The 18,887-nt window shown below is 44.8% G+C and overlaps 1 protein-coding gene across 2 annotated transcripts in view; it reads right to left on the bottom strand.

Annotated features, from left to right (window-relative positions):
- Nucleotides 1-901: 901 nt before the first annotated feature.
- Nucleotides 902-18,887, bottom strand: part of LOC132398861 (zinc-binding protein A33-like) — a 30,259-nt gene continuing 12,273 nt past the window's right edge. Inside the window, exons 3-7 of one of the 2 annotated variants that reach the window (XM_059978696.1) lie at nt 14,700-14,745; nt 10,802-11,029; nt 9,869-9,891; nt 8,922-9,037; nt 902-2,689 (exon numbers count right to left, since the gene is read on the bottom strand). In XM_059978696.1, coding sequence (XP_059834679.1) covers nt 2,169-2,689; nt 8,922-9,037; nt 9,869-9,891; nt 10,802-11,029; nt 14,700-14,745 — 934 coding nt within the window. In that variant the 3' untranslated portion in view covers nt 902-2,168. The remainder of the gene's footprint in view (nt 2,690-8,921; nt 9,038-9,868; nt 9,892-10,801; nt 11,030-14,699; nt 14,746-18,887) is intronic. The other variant, XM_059978697.1, reaches the window with a different exon arrangement.

Here is an 18,887-nt window from a genome sequence, read left to right as displayed (position 1 = left end):
TGCCTCTAATGCCAACCCTGGCAGGGCATTCCACACATGCACCACTCACTGTAAAAAAAAAACCAACTCTGACATTTCCCCTATACTTTCCTCCAATCACCTCAAAATTACGCTCTGCTGTATCAGCCATTTCTGCCCTAGGAAAAAGGTGCTGGCTGTCCACATCCATCTCTGCCTTTTATCATCTTGTACACCTCTATCAAGTCACCTCTCATCCTCCTTCACTCCAAGAATGTCAGCAAGTCCAAGGGACTGAATGTAGATTTCAGGAGAGGGAAACCAAAGGTCCATGAACCAGTAATTATTGGAGGATCAGAGGTGGAGCGGGTCAGTAACTTTAAATTCTTGGGTGTCACTATCTCAGAGGACCTGTCCAAGACCCATCATATAAATGTAATTGCAAAGAAAGCACAACAGCACCTCTACTTTCTCAGGACTCTGCAGAGATTTGGCATGACATCAAAAATCTTAACAAACTTCTATAGATGTGTAAAGTGTATTGACTGGCTGCATTACAGCCTAGTATGGGAACACCAATGCCTTTGAGCGGAAAATTCTACAAAAGGTAGTGGATTTGGTCCAGTAAATCACAGACAAAGTCCTCCCAACATTGAGCACATCTACATGAAAAGCAGCAATCATCAAAAATCCTCACCACCCACCAGGCCATGCTCTTTGCTCACTGCTGCCATCAGGCAGAAGATACAAGTGCCTCAGGACTCACACCACCAGGTTCAAAAACAGTTACTACCCTCAACCATCAGGCTCTTGAACAAAAGAGGATAACTCCACTCATTTATTGAGATGTTCCCACAACCAATGATATCACTTCAAGGACTTTATCTTGCTATTTCATGCTCTCATTATTTATTGCTATTTATTTATGTTTGCATTTGCAGAGTTTGTTTACATTTTACTGTTTATATTTACTATTCTATAGATTTGTTGTATATGCCTGCAGGAAAATGAATCTCAGGGTTGTATGTGGTGACATGTATGCACTCTTGATAATTAATTCGACTTTGAACTTTGAAGAAAACCCCTAACTCACTCAACCTGTCTAGACATGCACTCTAATCCATGCAGCATCCTGGTAAATCTCTACACCCTTAGGATGAGGCTTTTCATTCCAGAACTACTAAGATGTCCTCTTTCTTCAAAGAAAGGGGCATCCCTTCCTCCACCGTCAATGCTGCCCTCACCCACATCTCTTCCATTTCGCTCATGTCTACCTTCAACCCATTCTCCCGCTACCACACCAGGGATAAGGTCCCTCTCCTCCTCACCACTAGCCTCCGCGTCCAGCAGATAATTTTCCACAACTTCCGTCATCTCCAACAGGATCCCACATCCTCCCCAACTTCTTCCTCCCCTCCTCCCACCTTCTTACTCTGACTTCTTTTTCTTTTCAGACCTGATGAAGAGTCTTGGCTCAAAACATCAACTGTTTACTCTTCTCCATAGATCCTGCCTGGCCTGTTGAATTCCTCCAGCATTTTTTGTGCATTGCTTTCGATTTCCAGCATCTTCAGACTTTCTCCTGTTTGGGAGCCCTCTCCTATTCATCTTTCCTCCTGTGGAAGAATATCCACACCAGGTTCCAATGTTTATCCCTTGATCCAAGATGGAAAAGGTGGGTGGAAGGAGACAAGCGTTGTGTCAATGATTACTTGTGAAATGTGAAGATAGATGCAAAATGGAAACAGGTCCTTTGGAGACCTGGTCTGTAGTGATTTGTTTATTCTCCCCATATCCCCATCAGTACTTTTTCCCACTTATTTCTCCCTCATATTCCCACCAACTCCCCCCACTTTTAGATTCTACCCCCCACTGGGAGGGCAATCTACAGCAGCCAACTATCCCTCCAACATGGCCACAGGGAGGACAGATAGCATTGGAATTCAGGATTGAACCTGGGTCTCTGGCGTTGTGAGACAGCAGCCCTATCTGTGTCATTGTACGTGCTCACCCTTTGTATTATACTTCACAAATGAGTTTTGAGGGGGAGTGGGTATGAGTTTGCCACTTTACAGAAGGAATCACTAACAAGCTCAGGCAGAATAGTGTACAGTATCATTCCACATTTACTTAATATCTAGAAGGCAGGACTGTTGGGGTGGGGGAGGAGAAACCTTTGGGGGTGGGCAGGGTGCAAAGAGGCTCCGGTTTCAGAAGTGGCATAGCTTCAGGATGCTCCCTACCCCCCGGCTGGGGCTGAAGAACGGGGCAACAGGGCAGCGAAAATTGGTCTTGAAGGTGCAGAGGAGATCCATGCAGCAGGCATCATAGAAGGAGACCTGGCCAGCCTCAAAGTCCAAGTAGACACCTACCCTGGAGAGCTTGGAGGTCACCTCCAGAGGCTGACGGTGCTTGTTGTTCTTCCAGTAGTCCAGCAGCCTGCAGATGCTCCAGTAACCTTTGGATGGTGCCAGCTTGATGTAGCCCTTGCGGGCACTGTGGATGCAGGTCACGCCCAGGTACCAGGCCTGCGAGTCTCCTACCTCCACCTCCCAGTAGTGCCGTCCTGATTTGAAGTGGGTTGTGGCCAGCACCCCGTGGAATGAGCTGAAACGTTCGGGGTCATCGGAGGTTTGACCCCGTGAGCCAGAGGACTCCACCATGGTGCAGTCTCTATTGAAGCGGAGGCGCGGGTGGGCGGTCAAGGGGTTAAAATAGAGATTCTCCGGCCCTGAAAGAGAATGCAGCAACAACAGGTGTCATGTTCCATCTTTTTCATTCCCTTCTCTCTCCCACCAGCTCAAAGTTCAAAGTAAAATTATTATCAAAGTTATGTATTCCATAACTTTGAGATTCCAACCTGAGATTCAATTTCTTGCAGGCACCCACAAAACAAAGAAATACAATAGAATCCACAAAAATAACACACACAGCAAAGACTGACAAACATCCAATGTGCAAAAGAGGACAAATTGTCTAAACAATAAAAAGTAAACAACTAATACATTAAAAGGGAGCTGCAGGGTTCAGTGCTGAGGTGAGTGAAGGTGGTCCAGGAGCCTAACTGCTTCAGGGCACCAACTGCTTCCAAACCTGGCAATGTGGGACCCAAGACCCCCCCACCTCCTGCCTGATGGTAGCAAGAAGAGAGGGAGAAGAGTTAAATGCAGGCAGATAGTGCTGAACACTGCTTCATTTTCACCTCTAAGATTTTGAGGCTTTAATCTAGCTCAACACGTTAGTCAACGCAGAGTAGTGGAGGAGAACATTGGTTATACCCCGACCACACCTCAACTTGTGCAATTATTAGTTTCCTTCTTTCAGGATGGTAATGCATTAGAAGCAGTTCTAAGAAGCTTTACTGTACTGATAGGTGGACCAAGTGGGGTATAGTGTTAAAAATAGTTGGGTATTTTGGGTTTAGAAGAGAGAGAAGGAACTTAGTTGAACCATGCAAGAGATGTCAGATATGACAGATGTGGAGAAGATACAGTGGCATGCAAAAGTTTGGGCACCCCTGGTCAAAATTTCTGTTACTGTGAACAGCTACACAAGTAAAAGATTACCAGATTTACAAAAGGCATAAAGTTAAAGATGACACATTTCTTTAATACTTTAAGCAAGATCACCTTTTTAGTTCCATCTTTTACAGTTTCAAAATAATAAAAAAAGTAAAAGTTTGGACACCCTGCATGGTCAGTACATAGTAACACTTCCTTTGGCAAGTATCATAGCTTGTAAATGCTTTCTCTAGCCAGCTAAGAGTCTTTCAATTCTTGTTTGGGGGATTTTCGCTCATTCTTCCTTGCAAAAGACTTCTAGTTCTGTGAGATTCTTGGGCAGTCTTGCATGAGCTGCTCTTTTGAGGTCTATCCACAGATTTTCAATGATGTTTAGGTCGGGGGACCGTGAGGGCCATGGCAAAACCTTCAGCTTGCGCCTCTTGAGGCAGTCCATTTGAGGTGTGTTAAGGATCATTATCCTGTTGTAGAAGCCATCCTCTTTTCATATTCAGCTTTTTTACAGATGGTATGATGTTGCTGGTACTTAATTGAATTTATTCTTCCCTCTACCAGTGAAATGTTCCCCGTTCCACTGGCTGCAACACAAGCACAAAGCATGATCAATCCACCCCCGCGCTTAACAGTTGACGTGTTCTTTTCATGAAATTCTGCACCCTTTTTTCTCCAAACATACATTTGCTCATTGCGGCCAAAAAGTTCTATCTTAACTTTATCAGTTCACAGAACTTGTTTCCAAAATGCATCAGGCTTGTTTAGATGTTCCTTTGCAAACTTCTGAAGCTGAATTTTATGGTGAGGATGTAGGAAAGATTTTCTTCTGATGACTCTTCCATGGAGGTCATATTTGTGCAGGTGTCACTGCACAGTAGAACAGTGCACCACCACTCCAGAGTCTGCTAAATCTTCCTGAAGGTCTTTCAAATCAAAAACAGGGGTTTTGATTTGCCTTTCTAGCAATCCTACGAGCAGTTCTCTTGGAAAGTTTTCTGGGTCTTCCAGACCTCAACTTGATCTCCACCATTCCTGTTAACTGCCATTTCTTAATTACGAACTGAGGAAGCAGCTACCTGAAAATGCTTTGCTATCCTCTTATAGCCTTCTCCTGCTTTGTGGGCATCATTTATTTTAATTTTCAGAGTGCTAGGCAGCTGCTTAGAGGAGCCCATGGCTGCTGATTGTTGGGACAAGTTCTGAGGCCTCAGAGTATTTATAAAGCTTTGAAATTTGCATCACCTGGCCTTTCCTAACGATGACTGTGAACAAACCATAGCCCTAACAAGCTAATTAAGGTCTGAGACCTTGGTAAAAGTTATCTGAGAGCTCAAATCTCTTATGGTGCTCAAAGTTTTGCATGGTGCTCCTTTCCTTTTTTTTAAACTCTAAAATTGAACAAAACAAAAATAATACACTAATCTTGCTTAAAATGTTGAAAAGAATGTTTCATTTTTAACTTTATGACTTTTGGAGATCAGTTCATCTTCTCACTTAACTATTAACAGTAACAGAAATTTTGACCAGGGGTGCCCAAACTTTTGCATGCCACTGTACTTCTTCTCAAGGAAGAACAGAACTAAGAGGTCACCTTAAACCAGAGGTGAGGTGAATTCTTGAAGCCACTGCCTCAAAACTCCAGTCTACCCAGTTTCAATCATAATATCAGTTTTGCCTGTGTGGACCTTGCATGTTCTCCTTGTATCTGCATTCTGAGTGTCACAGTTTCCTCCCAAATCTCAAGGACATGTGCAGCAAGGAAATGGTTTATTACTGACACAGCGTCCTTCAGCCTCTCAAGTCTATTCTGACCATTTACACCGATCCCATTATACTCTCCCCACATTATCCATCAACTCTCCCCAAATTCTACCCTCACTCTCAGATCGAAGGAGCAACTTGCAGCTGATTAGCCCACGGATCCCACACATCATTTGGATGTGGGAGGAAACTGGAAAGTCTGGGGAAAACACACACCCCTGGAGGGTGAAGGTACAAATTCCACACATTAAATGCCCAAGACTGAGACTGAGCTCAGATTTCTGACTCTGTGAAACAGCAGCTCTTATCTGCCCTCCTCCAAAACCATGACATGGGTCTGGCAAAGAATTCATGAACGTGGAGGATTGGAGGACTTTAGTTATAGACTGGGTTTATTTTCCTTGGAGTGAAGCAGGCCGTGGAGTGACCTGATGCAAGTGTTTAAGATTAGGAACAACAAAGATAGCACAGATAGTTTAAATCCCTTTCTCATGTTAGAGGCATTGAAAACAGGTGCATGGTTTTAAGGTAAGAAATGGGAGAAAAGCAATCTTTGGGCTGTTTTCTTTTTAATCAGAGCATAATTAATATCTGGAATGCGCCACCAGAAGTTGTGGTAGAGTCAGATACAAATGCTACATTTTAAGAGGATTTTAGAGAAATAAGCAAGACATAGGAGATGCAGCCCTAATGCAGGCAAAATGGATTATTGTAGATGGACAATAAAGGTCAGCAGGGCCATTGTAGGTAGAAGGGCCTATTTAGGTGTTGTCCAACTCTATTGCAAAATTCCATCAGGAATTCAGGAGAAAACCGATGCCCCAGGAGGCTGGGAATGGAGAGATAGTATGGGTTCTGCCCCTACACAGGCAGGAGGTTTACCTAAAATGTAGGCATGGGTGTGGGGCCAATTGGGATGACCACAGGAAGATGGATTTGGGAGAAATGCAGGAGGCGGCTGGATTGAGACAGAAACACTAACACAGAGAACAACCTGATCCTGTGTTGCACATACTGAATTCAGTGGCTTCTCTGCATTTAATCATTTAAGGGACAGGGCATTGCCACAAAGCAAGTATTTTCTGCCCATCCCAGATCACCTGCTGAGAAGGCGAGGAGGACGGACTGCCTTTTTAAATAAGACCATAAGATATAGGAACAGAATTAGGCCATTTGGCTCATTGAGGCTTCTTCACCATTCAATCATGGCTGATTTATTTTCCCTCTCAGCCCCATTCTCCTGCCTTCTCCCAAAAGGCTTTGACACCCTTATTAATTAAGTACCTATCAACCTTTACTTTAAATATACTCAATAACTTAGCCATCTGTGGCAATGAATTCTACAGATTCACCACCCTCTGGCTAAGTAAATTCCACCTCATCTCCATTCTAGAGGGATGTCCTTCTATTCTGAGGCTGAGTCCTTTGGTCCTAGACTCTCCCATTATTAAAAACATCTCCATGTCTACTCTATCTCGGCCTTTCAACTTATACTGTCTTAGGGTGACAGTGTCTCTGAGAAGGGAGTTGCTGAGTTTAGAGAGAGAGAGTAAGCGAGAAAGAGAAGCAATTTGGCTATGGCAGTCTTCACAGTAGAGTCAGCACATTCACCCTTCTTAGAGTACTGAAACTAACTAATGATATAATTTTCCATGAACCCTTCCCTATCTCTGCAATTCCCTCTAACTCTACTCCTCTATCTCTCTAATACTCCCTCCATCACTTACTCCCCTATCTTTGCAACTCCCTCCAGCCCTATACCCCTTAATTCCTCTATAAGCCCCAGTTCTATCATGTAAACTCTTCCTATCTTCTGGTTCCTACACCCCTCTCCATCTCCATAACTATCCTCTGTCCCTTACACCCTTCCTATAACTCACTTTGACTTCAATAGCTCTATTTCTATAATCCCCACCAGACCACTACACCACTCCTTACCTTTGTAATCTCCTCCAACCCCTATATCACCACACTCTTCCTATTCTAATTCCTTGTTTGTCCCCTAATTCTCATTGTTCCACCACTGGCAGGGGGAGAAAGAACCTGCACTCCTTTAAAACCCTTAGAGCCTTACTCATAAAACACTACAGCATAAAACCAGGCCCTTCAGCCCATCTAACCCATGCTGAACTATTATTCTGCCCATGCCTATAGACTTGTACCTGGACCACTGCCCTTCATACCCCTCCCAGCCATGTACTTATCCAAACACCTCCTAAAACGAGTTCTGGGCGCCTCAAGTGGCAACTCGTGTGGCAGCAGTACTCTCAATGGATATGATTAAATATTCTCGTTTCAGCCTGATTCAGCTGAAAAACACAACTGCTTCCAAGGTCAGTACAGTTAACGAAGATATCTTAATGCGATGAACTGAACTGTCGCTGCTTAAAACTGATGGAAACAATGCCGATTGTGGACGTATTCCGCGCAGAAAAAGTGGCTGCAGGTCAGGGGTACGTGCATTTAAGGAAAGAGGCTTTTAAGCTCCCAATACCTACTACTTTGCTGGCAAATATGCAGTCTCTGGTGAATAAAATTGAAGATCTCAGAGCTAGAGTGCTGAATCAGAGGGACATTACAACCGCGTGTGTCCTTTGTTTCATGGAATCCTGGTTAACCCCTTCCGTACCGGATGCAGCAATTCAGATCGATGGGTTTATTATAAATCTGTGAATAGATCTATAGTCTCTCAAAAGCAGAGGTGGAGGAGAACGCCTCATTATCAACTCCTCTTGGTGCATGAATGTATCAATCTGTCCCAATTCTGCTCACCAGTCCTGGAATATCTTACAGTTAAGTGCCATCAATTTTACCTACCATGGGAGATTTCCATGATCATTTTGGTAGGAAAATACATTTCACCTCAGGCCAGTATCAATCAGGCTTTAGATGATCTGAGCAATGGGATCAACATGCACGAAATAGCACACTCTAATGTCTTCACCATCATTTTGGGGGATTTTAACTAGGCCAGTCTTAAAAAAAAATCACTGAACAATTACCATCAACAGATCACTTGCAATACCAGAGGAAATAACACACTGGACCATCGCTACACTACCACCAAGAATGCCTACCATGCTATTCCATGCCCTCACTTCAGGAAACTGATCACCTGGCTGTACTTCTACTCCCTGAGTATAGGCAGAGACTGAATACTGCAGCACCAGTAGTGAGGGCCAAGTAGTACCTTGTCCAAGTAGGACAAGGGAAGCACAGTAGCACTTACAGGACTGCTTTGAATTGGTGATCTGGGCCATATTCAAGGATTCATCTTCAAATCTGGATGAGTATGCTGCAGTTGTTACCGGCTTCATTAAAACCTGCGTGGATGAGTACATACCCACATGGCTAGATCAGCTAAACACTGGCCTCTGAGACAGAGATTATGGGGTCACCAGGTGCAGCAGGGATCTTCACAGATGTAGTTATATTCTGTCTTTCAAAGCAGGCATAGAAGGTGTTGAGTTCATCTGTTAGTGAAGCATTGCTGCCATTCTCGCTATTGGGTTTCACTTTGTAGGAAGTAATGTCTTGCAGACCCTGCCAGAGTTGCCGTGCATCCGACGTCTCCTCCAACCTCCTTTGAAATTGTCTCTTCACCCTTGAAATAGTCCTCCGCAAATCAAACCTGGTTTTCTGGTACAGGCATGGGTATTGGGAGGGGAGGGGTATTGTTTTAGTTACCTGGACTGATAACATCCTGCAACCGTTTCCAGGCGATGAGCTGTAGGGGTCCAGTGAACAGGTCCCAATGTGCATTCAGCTTCTGGCTTGCGGGCTTCTCCAGCTGGGGTATTGGCCTGCAAAAGGGCAGGAGAGGAAGACCAGTCAGAGTTAAACCCCAGCCTTGCAGGCTGAACCTGCCATGAATGGATCTGTTCCATCTCACTCTCTCCCTCTTCACATGCTATGGGATCCTGCTAAGCACAAAATTCCTCACAAACTAAAAGAGGACACCCACAGTGAACTCCTTGGGTCTCATTCCTTCGTTATTAAAGGGAAGAATCCCTGGGCAGCCCTCTTAGCTCCAAGGACCCGGCTTCGATCCTAACCTCGGATGGGAAGCTTGCACGCTGTCCCTATGGCCGTGTGGGTTCTCACCAGGTGTTTCTTTCCTCCCATGTAGCAAATTAAGTGCAGGGTCAGTGGGTTAATTGCCTCCCTAGTGTGGGTAGGCAGGAGGACAGGGGGTAACTGATAAACAAATGAGCTTGAAGGAGAATAACTGAGGGAATAAGGCTGAGGATGATGTGCTCTGCGAGCTGGCAGAGACACGATGGGCCAAATGACCTCCTGCTCAGCAAGAATGTGACACAAAGCCCCAACTCCTTCCCAAGAGCTTCTGTGAGCAGGATCACTGATAGATCAGATCTGGAATTCAGGAGAAATCTCCTCTCCCAAAGTTTCTTTGAAGCAAAGGGAAGATTCCACAAGGAGAGAGAAGGGGAGAGTGAAACCAGAAGCTGTCCAGACAAGATGTTTGCCAGTTAATTTGAGCAAGAATCAGGGAAAAAACTGACTGCCTGAAGAGTTGGTTTCCAACCCGATACCCTCACCCACCAGATACTGTTGCCTTGATTGGGAATGTCAGAATCCGTAGGTTAAAGGAGGAAACAGGAGTGTGGACTTACTGAGAAATAGTGTCCAGCATTTCCTGTAAAACAAGGAAAAGTAATAGCATTAATATCTCTAAGCTCATAAAGTATCTCAAGCTAAAACAGCCAGAGCCTCATTGGGTGAAGAGGCATTCAAATTTATCTCATTACTTAACCCCCCCCCCCACTAGGGCAGAGTTACATTTGGCCAACCAGTAAGGAGGGGACCAGAGGGAGTAGGTTGTCCTAGTGAACTGCTCCTGGTGTTGGCAAAGATAGCTATCTGTGGGTTCTTGAGGTGGGTAGCAGAGCCCGGGCTGAACAGCTATCAATGTGCAATGTGCTGGCTGTATAGTATGCCCGTGCAGAGGTAAACGTGGAGAAAGAACAAGTGATATCCACGGGTACAATGGAGGTGTTCCAGGGACACTGGGAACCACAGGGAATAATCGTCATCCCAGAGAGGGATAGAACGCTTTAATTTAGTTTGTATTAGGCACTGTTATTGCCCCTGTGTTTGTTGTCGTGCTGTAGAACTGTAAGTTTGCAATGTATGTACTTTTGTAATACACAGGTTAGACACAGATTATAGTTCTCTCTACACTGGAGGCAGCAACAGTATGAATTAAAGTGCTCACGGTCCCAAAAAATAAAGGAACAAGGTACAAGCTTTCTTGCCTTCCATTTCAAACCACCTCCACTAATCCTGATGTAACTGCCCTTTCGTGCAGTCGTGGTGAAAGAAGTGAGTGAGCACCGGAAAGAGAGAGGGAGAAAAGTATGAAAGAAATGTGTGATCAAGATGGAAAAAGGAAAAATAAATAGGGGAGGGGGAAGAATGAGAATGTAAGAATGTATTTAGGCCTAAACCAAAGTGAGAAACGAGGTAACATCAAACCTCCCACCCAGAGTCCCAGCTCTGCATAACCACCACCACCAGGACCCTCCAACCAAAGCACAGGGACTCACCTCCAGTGAGACAGACTGGTTGAGCTTGCTCTGGATGTTGGCGATGCACTTCTCCAGCTCTATGATGGTGGCCGTCAGGTCCACTTCCCCTGCTTCCATCTCCTCCACAGCCACCTGCTGCTCCTCCTCCTCCAGCTGTACTAAAAATATCTCCCTTTCTTCAATCAGAAACTCTATCAGTTTAGCAAAATCTTTTTCAATTTTCTCCTTTAACTTTTTTCTTCTCTTCTATTTGGTGCCAGGTCCCAGGGTGGCAAAAGAGAAGGGGTTTCAAAGAGACAAATAGTGCCAGGTAAATGCAAAAGAAAAACATTTCCTCTTTGAGATAATTAATTTTATAGGATCTGGTTACTGATGGTCAGTCCGGCATTTATTGGTCATCCCCAATTGCCCCTTGGGTGGCGTGCTGGGCCATTTGGGAAGCACGGTTAACAGTCAAGCACAACACTGGGGTCAGAAGACAAATGGTGGAACCTAGAGCATCAAACAACCTGCGAGAGGGTAGATTTTCTTCCCCAAAGGACCTCAGTGACCCACATGTGTTTCCATAATGGTCCTGCAGACTTACAGCCAGTTGTCGATCACAGACATTAGCTGTGGATTTATTTGGCTAACAGATCTACAAGAGTCAAACTCTCTGGAGGGATTAGAAGTCACGGCTCCGGATCAATGACATAGTTGACACGAATCACACCGCACAGAAATAGGACCTTCGCCCCATCAAGTCTTTCTCAACAATCAACTACATTGATCCCATTTTATTCTCCCCATGTTCTCAACAATTATACCCGTCAAAACTCCACATTTGACCCACACTTTAGGGGGCAATTTCTGCAACTCAGGCTTTCTTCGTCACCACCCCTCCCACAGCAGAGCTGTCCCCCCTCACCACCCCACCGCACAGCTGTCCCTCGTCACTCTCTCATAGCTTATCTTTTCGTCCACGCCGCCCTTTCCACAATACAGAACTCCCTCCTCACCTCCCCCCACAGTAAAGAACTCCCTCCTCATACCCCCATAATACAAAACTCCCTCCTCACCACCCTTCCCACAGTACAGAACTCCCTCCTCACCACCCCCATAATACAGAACTCCCTCCTCACCACCCCCCCCCCGGTACAGAACACCTTCCTCACCACACTTCCCACAGTACAGAACTCCCTCCTCACCACCCTTCCCACAGTACAGAACTCCCTCCTCACCACCCCCCACAGTACAGAACACCTTCCTCACCACCCTTCCCACAGTACAGAACTCCCTCCTCACCACCCTTCCCACAGTACAGAACTCCCTCCTCACCACCCCCCACAGTACAGAACTCCCTCCTCACCACCCCCCACAGTACAGAACTCCCTCCTCACCTCCCCCAAACGACAGAACTCCCTCACCACCCTTCCCACAGTACAGAACTCACTCCTCACAACCCCCAAACGACAGAACTCCCTCACCACCCTTCCCACAGTACAGAACTCACTCCTCACCTCCCCCTACAGTACAGAACTCCCTCCTCACCTCCCCCCACAGTACAGAACTCCCTCCTCACTACCTTCCCCAAAGTACAGAACTCCCTCCTCACCACCCCACACAATACAGAACTCCCTCCTCACCACCCCCCACAGTACAGAACTCACTCCTCACCTCCCCCCACAGTACAGAACTCCCTCCTCACCTCCCCCCACAGTACAGAACTCCCTCCTCACACCCCCATAATACAGAACTCCCTCCTCACCACCCTTCCCACAGTACAGAACTCCCTCCTCACCACCCCCATAGTACAGAACTCCTTCCTCACCACCCCCTACAGTACAGAACTCCCTCCTCACCACCCCCCACAGTACAGAACTCCCTCCTCACCACCCCCCATAATACAGAACACACCTCCCCCCACAGTACAGAACTCCCTCCTCACACCCCCATAATACAGAACTCCCTCCTCACCACCCTTCCCACATTACAGAACTCCCTCCTCACCACCCCATTGTACAGAACTCCCTCCTCACCGCCCTTCCCACTGTACAGAACTCCCTCCTCACCTCCCCCCACAGTACAGAATTCCCTCCTCACCACCCTTCCCACAGTACAGAACTCCCTGCTCACCAGCCCCCACTGTACAGAACTCCCTCCTCACCTCCCCCCACAGTACAGAATTCCCTCCTCACCACCCTTCCCACAGTACAGAACTCCCTGCTCTCCAGCCCCCACTGTACAGAACTCCCTCCTCACCACCCCCCACAGTACAGAATTCCTTCATCACCCCCCCCCCCATAGTATAGAACTCCCTCATCATCGCCCCCCCCCCCCCAAATAGTGTGGTGCTCCCTCAGCATTGTGTTTCTGTGCTAAGCTTCTGGAATCTAACCCACAGCTCCCTGACTCAGGAGTGAAAGGTGGGCCACAGCTGACAATGCAGACAAGGTATTACTGGCAGCGTGACTCTTGGTGGAGTTTACGGAAAGAATCGATCTCTACAGGAATGAATCGGCAGCAGATGTTTTTGCTCTCCTTACACACCAAGAGTGTGCTGCCGTCTCATGGCCACAGCTAGTAACAGGTGACCTATTTTCAACAACCACACGGTTGCATATTGCACCTTTCTCTGCCTTAGAACCTACTACTGTGCAAAAAGGATGGTACTGAGGAGGTAGCACATGAAGTGCAATAGAGAGAGACTATTGCAATGCAGAGGTGATGGTGCCAAGCCTGTGGGATTAGCACAGCAATGACCCACATCATCTATTTCTCTGATTAACAATACAATAAACGGGAGCAGAAGGCTACATTGTTCCTGCTGCATCATTCAGTAAAACAACAACTGATCTCAGTTTCATCATCAATTTCCCGCACAATCCCCATTACTCTCTGTGATTCGTGTCCATAGAACATGGACCCGTACATGGAAGGTGAATGGAAATGAGATCAGGATCTGCCTGTCTTCACAAATGTATTCATCAACTCTGTCACCCAGCTTAGCGCAAACACTCTGCAACACTCTAAAACAAGCCTCTCTCTACCACTGTAACCCCCTCTGACTCCCACACATATCTGTAACTCCTTCCTGTCTCTGTAAACCCCCCCCCCAGCCTATACACCCCTCCCTAACTCTGTAACACCCACTCTGGCCCTCACACCCTCTCTATCTCTGTAACCCCCCCCCCCCCGACCCCCACACCTATCCCTGTTAGTAAACTCCTTCAACCCATACACCCCTCCCTATTGCTGTAACCTCTTCTGATCCGTACACCCCTCCCTATCTCAATAACTTCCTCTATCCCCCATCTCCATAAACTCCTTCAGCCATCAGACTCCTCTGGTTCTCCAGCCCCCATACTTCAACCCATCTCTGTAAACCCCTCCTCAGTAAACTCCTTCAATCCATACACACCTACCCATCTCTGTAACCTCCTCTGGTCCTCTCACCCCTCCCTATCTCTGCAACCTCTTCCAGCACTCAGATAATCCATCACAGTAAACTCCTTCAGCCCTATCGCTGTAACCTTCTCCAACCCGTACACCCCTCCCTATCTCTGTAACCACATCCAGCCTGTACACCCCTATCCATCTCTGTAACCCTTCTGATGCCCACATCCATCCCTAACCCCAATGTAACCCTCTCCAAACCATATCCCTGCTTCTGTAATATCCAGCAGTAAGTCCTCTCTTTTTCTCTGATCCATATATTCCTCCAACATTGGTCTCTAATCATCCTCCAACTCCCTACACCCTGCCATCAGCAAATGAGCTTTCCTCTGCCTGGGACATAAAGCCATGAAATTCCCTCCCTACTCTGTCCTAGTAACGTGTGTCTAGGGAACAGAGGTTACCTAACAGTAAGTCCGTCCTGTTTTATTTTAGATATACTTTGGCAATTACCACAGTAATTTAGGAACATTCTGCTTACCAGAAACTCTTCTGTTAATTCATGAACTAGTAGAATATCACAAGTCCTAGACAAAACAAGAATATATCGAGGATTCACTCCACAGTAGATAAAATACAGTCCATCATCTGCTCATGGGTTAAATTTTTCATTCGGAGATCAGAGAGGAGGTTACTGTTTTTGTAACTCCTAAAACTAATCAAATAAAACATGGAAGCTCAGGAAAATATGCGTACTTTGTGTATTAAAGAATGTAAGAAGAATTTTAAGAAAGAAATTAGAAAAGCTAAAAGAAGATACAAGGTTGCTTTGGCAAGTAAGGTGAAAATAAATCCAAAGGGTTTCTACAGTTATATTAATAGCAAAAGGATAGTGAGAGATAAAATTGGTCCCTTAGAGAATCAGAGTGGTCAGCTATGTGTGGAGCCGAAAGAGATGGGGGAGATTTTGAACAATTTCTTTTCCTCGGTATTCACTGAGGAAAAGGATATTGAATTGTGTAAGGTAAGGGAAACACATAGGGAAGTTATGACGATTAAAGAAGAGGAAGTACTAGCGCTTTTAAGGAATATAAAAGTGGATAAACCTCCAGGTCCTAACAGGATATTCCCTAGGACCTTGAGGGAGGTTAGTGCAGAAATAGCAGGGGCTCTGACAGAAATATTTCAAATGTCTTTAGAAACGGGGATGGCGCCAGAGGATTGGCGTATTGCTCATGTGGTTCCATTGTTTAAAAAGGGTTCTAAGAGTAAACCTAGCAATTATAGGCCAGTCAGTTTGACGTCAATGGTGGGTAAATTAATGGAAAGTATTCTTAGAGATGATATATATAATTATCTGGATAGACAGGCTCTGATTAGGAACAGTTAACATGGATTTGTGCATGGAAGGTCATGTTTGACAAATCTTATTGAATTTTTTGAAGAGATTACGAGGAAAGTTTTCAAGGGTAAAGCAGTGGATGTTGTCTATATGGACTTCAGTAAGGCCTTTGACAAGGTTCCGCATGGAAGGTTATTTAGGAAGGTTCAATCGTTAGGTATTAATATTGAAGTAGTAAAATGGATTTAACAGTGGCTGGATGGGAGATGCCAGAGAGTAGTGGTGGATAACTGTTTGTCAGGCTGGAGGCTGGTGACTAGTGGTGTGCCTCAGGAATCTGTACTGGGTCCAATTTTGTTTGTCATATACGTTAATGATCTGAATGATGGGGTGGTAAATAAGATTAGTAAGTATGCAGATGATACTAAGGTAGGTGGCGTTGTGGATAATAAAGTAGGTTTTCACAGCTTGCAGAGAGATTTAGGCCAGTTAGAAGAGTGGGCTGAGCGATGGCAGACGGAGTTAAATGCTGATAAGTGTGAGGTGCTACATTTTTGGTAGGAATAATCCAAATAGGACATACATGGTAAATGGTAGGGCATTGAAGAATGCAGTAGAACAGAGTGATCTAGGAATAATGGTGCATAATTCCTTGAAGGTGGAATCTCATGTGGATAGGGTGGTAAAGAAAGCTTTTGGTATGTTGGCCTTTATAAATCAGAGCATTGAGTATAGGAGTTGGGATGTAATGTTAAAATTGTACAAGGCATTGGTTAGGCCGAATTTGGAGTATTGTGTATAGTTCTGGTCACCGAATTATAGGAAAGATGTCAACAAAATAGAGAGAGTACAGAGAAGATTTACTAGAATGTTACCTGGGTTTCAGCACCTAAGTTACAGGGAAAGATTGAACGTTAGACCTTTATTCTTTGGAGCGTAGAGGGTTGAGGGGGGGACTTGATAGAGGTATTTAAAATTATGAGGGGGATAGATAAGAGTTGACGTGGATAGGCTTTTTCCATTGAGAGTAGGGGAGATTCAAACAAGAGCATATGAGTTGAGACATAGGGGGAAAAAGTTTAAAGGTAACAAGGGGGAATTTCTTTACTCAGAGAGTGGTAGCTGTGTGGAATGAGCTTCCAGTAGAAGTGGTAGAGGCAGGTTCAGTATTGTCATTTAAAGCAAAATTGGATAGGTATATGGACAGGAAAGGAATGGAGGGTTATGGGCTGTGTACAGGTAGGTGGGACTAGGTGAGAGTAAGCGTTCGGCACTGACTAGAAGGGCCGAGATGGCCTGTTTCCATGCTGTAATTGTTATATGGTTATATGGTACTTCATTTTATACTTTAGTGAGGTGTGCACATGTGATGTGGTGGGATAATGACGCTTGCTATTCATGTACTTTTTAAACAAGCTGTAATTAATCATGTAAACAAAGAACGCTTTATCAAATATATTTACACTACTCAAATACCACTAAAACACACACAAATACACTTACAGTATTCTATACAATACAACCACTATATAAATATCCACAGCATTGTAAATTTTAAATCGTCCCACTCAGCCCTAAAGATTTCATCGATGTGGAGGATTTCTGGGATAGCATTTTTACTGACAAGGAGTGAGACTTGGGGCTGTGAAACAATCACAGGCTTTAAAGCTGCATTGGTCTGGTGTATTGTGAGCTCCTGCCACTATATAACACACTCATTCAGCCAGGCAGGTTTCTGGTTAAACACTGCAATTTTGTTCACCTTCACTTTCATTCCTGACTCACACTCAGTTGTGTCTCTAGCTGCAATTTCTATTGATACAGCAAGTTCAAGTGAGTTGTGCTCCAATTAGGAGCCGTTTTTGAATGCCTTCTTGTAAGATTCAACAAACTAAGCAATCTTTCAGAGAATCATTAAGCTTATCACTAAACTGATAATGCTCAGACAATTTCTTCAGTTCAGCCACATATGCTGAAATAGACTTCCCTTTCCTTAGATTCCACTTATGAAACCTAAAGCATTCTGAAATCAACAATGGTTTCAGTTCTAAATATACCTGTGTTACTTTCACAATATCAACAAAGCTCATTTCAACTGGTTTGGTCAGGACAGTCAAACTGCTAAGCAAACTATATGCTCTTTCACCAATTGCACTCAGCAAAACGCACTCATTTCTCATTTGAAATTTCACTTGCTTGAAAATACCGCTCAATTCTTTTAGTACACATCAGCCAGTTGTGTGTTGTTCAATTGAACACCATCTTTCCAATATAGCTGGCCTCTCCTACTTTTTTTTTATTATTATCACCTGGTACTCACTGTTTATGAACCCATGAATTTCAACTGTTTTTTGCCTTTTTTTAACTCAGATGTCCTTCTTCCCTTCAGAAGAAAAAATATGCAGCACTTTTTTTTAAAAACTCGAATGTCTGTCTTCTCTTGTGAAGAAAAAGCATGCTGGACTTCAACAGGTAGGTAGGCATCTCAGGTTCATTCTAAAATGACTTGTTGCTACTGTTATATTTTGTAACACCAAAAACTAATCAAAAGAACCTTGGAAAATGTGTCCACCTTTTTTTTACTTTAGTGAGGTGTGCACATATGATGTGGTGACATGATGATGTATACCACTCACATACTTTTACATATAACACATAACGAATTATATACAACAGTTACAGTGATAAGAAGAAGTGTAGGGCTAGAGGGGAGCTTGTTACAGAGATAGGAAAGCCTGTAGCGAATCAAGAGGAGGAGATTTTATAAATAGGGTGTTTATAGAGATGGGGGGGATATAGGGGCTAGGAGGAGTTAGAAAGTGTGGAGGTTACAGAGAGACAGGAAAGAGAGTAGGGGCTGGAGGAGTAAGGTATTCCAGAGATAGGAAGAAGTGTAGGGGCCGGGGGAGGGTTATAAGATAAGAAGGCTGGAGGATGAGGTGGGGTTACAGAGATGGGAAGGGGTGCAGAGGCTGGAGGGAATTAGTAGGAAGTGGTGCAAGAGCTCGCAGTTGGGGTGTGAGCAATAGGACAGGGTGTAGGGCTGGAATGGGTTACAGAAAGAGAGGGAGGGGTGCTGAGATCACTGTAGATTGTAATATTGCATTGTGCTGGGAGCCCAAGATGAGTAATCTCAGAGCTGCAAAGCCATGAGGTACTGAGGGCTAAGTGGAGAAAACAGCCAGAGGGAGCTGGAATAATCAAATGTAGAGGTGACAGAAACCCATGTCTGGACGCAGAACAGAGTTGAGGTTTGAAACTGACAGATGTTGAAGAATACAGGAGAATACAGATGGAATAGACAGAATCATTTTCCTGAGTTGAAATGTCAATTAATAGAAGGGTATAGCTTTAAGGTGGGAAGGAAGTTTAAAGGAGGTGTGGGGG

This window comes from Hypanus sabinus, chromosome 9 (assembly GCF_030144855.1).
Source record: "Hypanus sabinus isolate sHypSab1 chromosome 9, sHypSab1.hap1, whole genome shotgun sequence".
Taxonomy (NCBI): Eukaryota; Metazoa; Chordata; class Chondrichthyes; order Myliobatiformes; family Dasyatidae; genus Hypanus; species Hypanus sabinus.
This window is presented reverse-complemented; position numbering and strand designations above follow the sequence as displayed.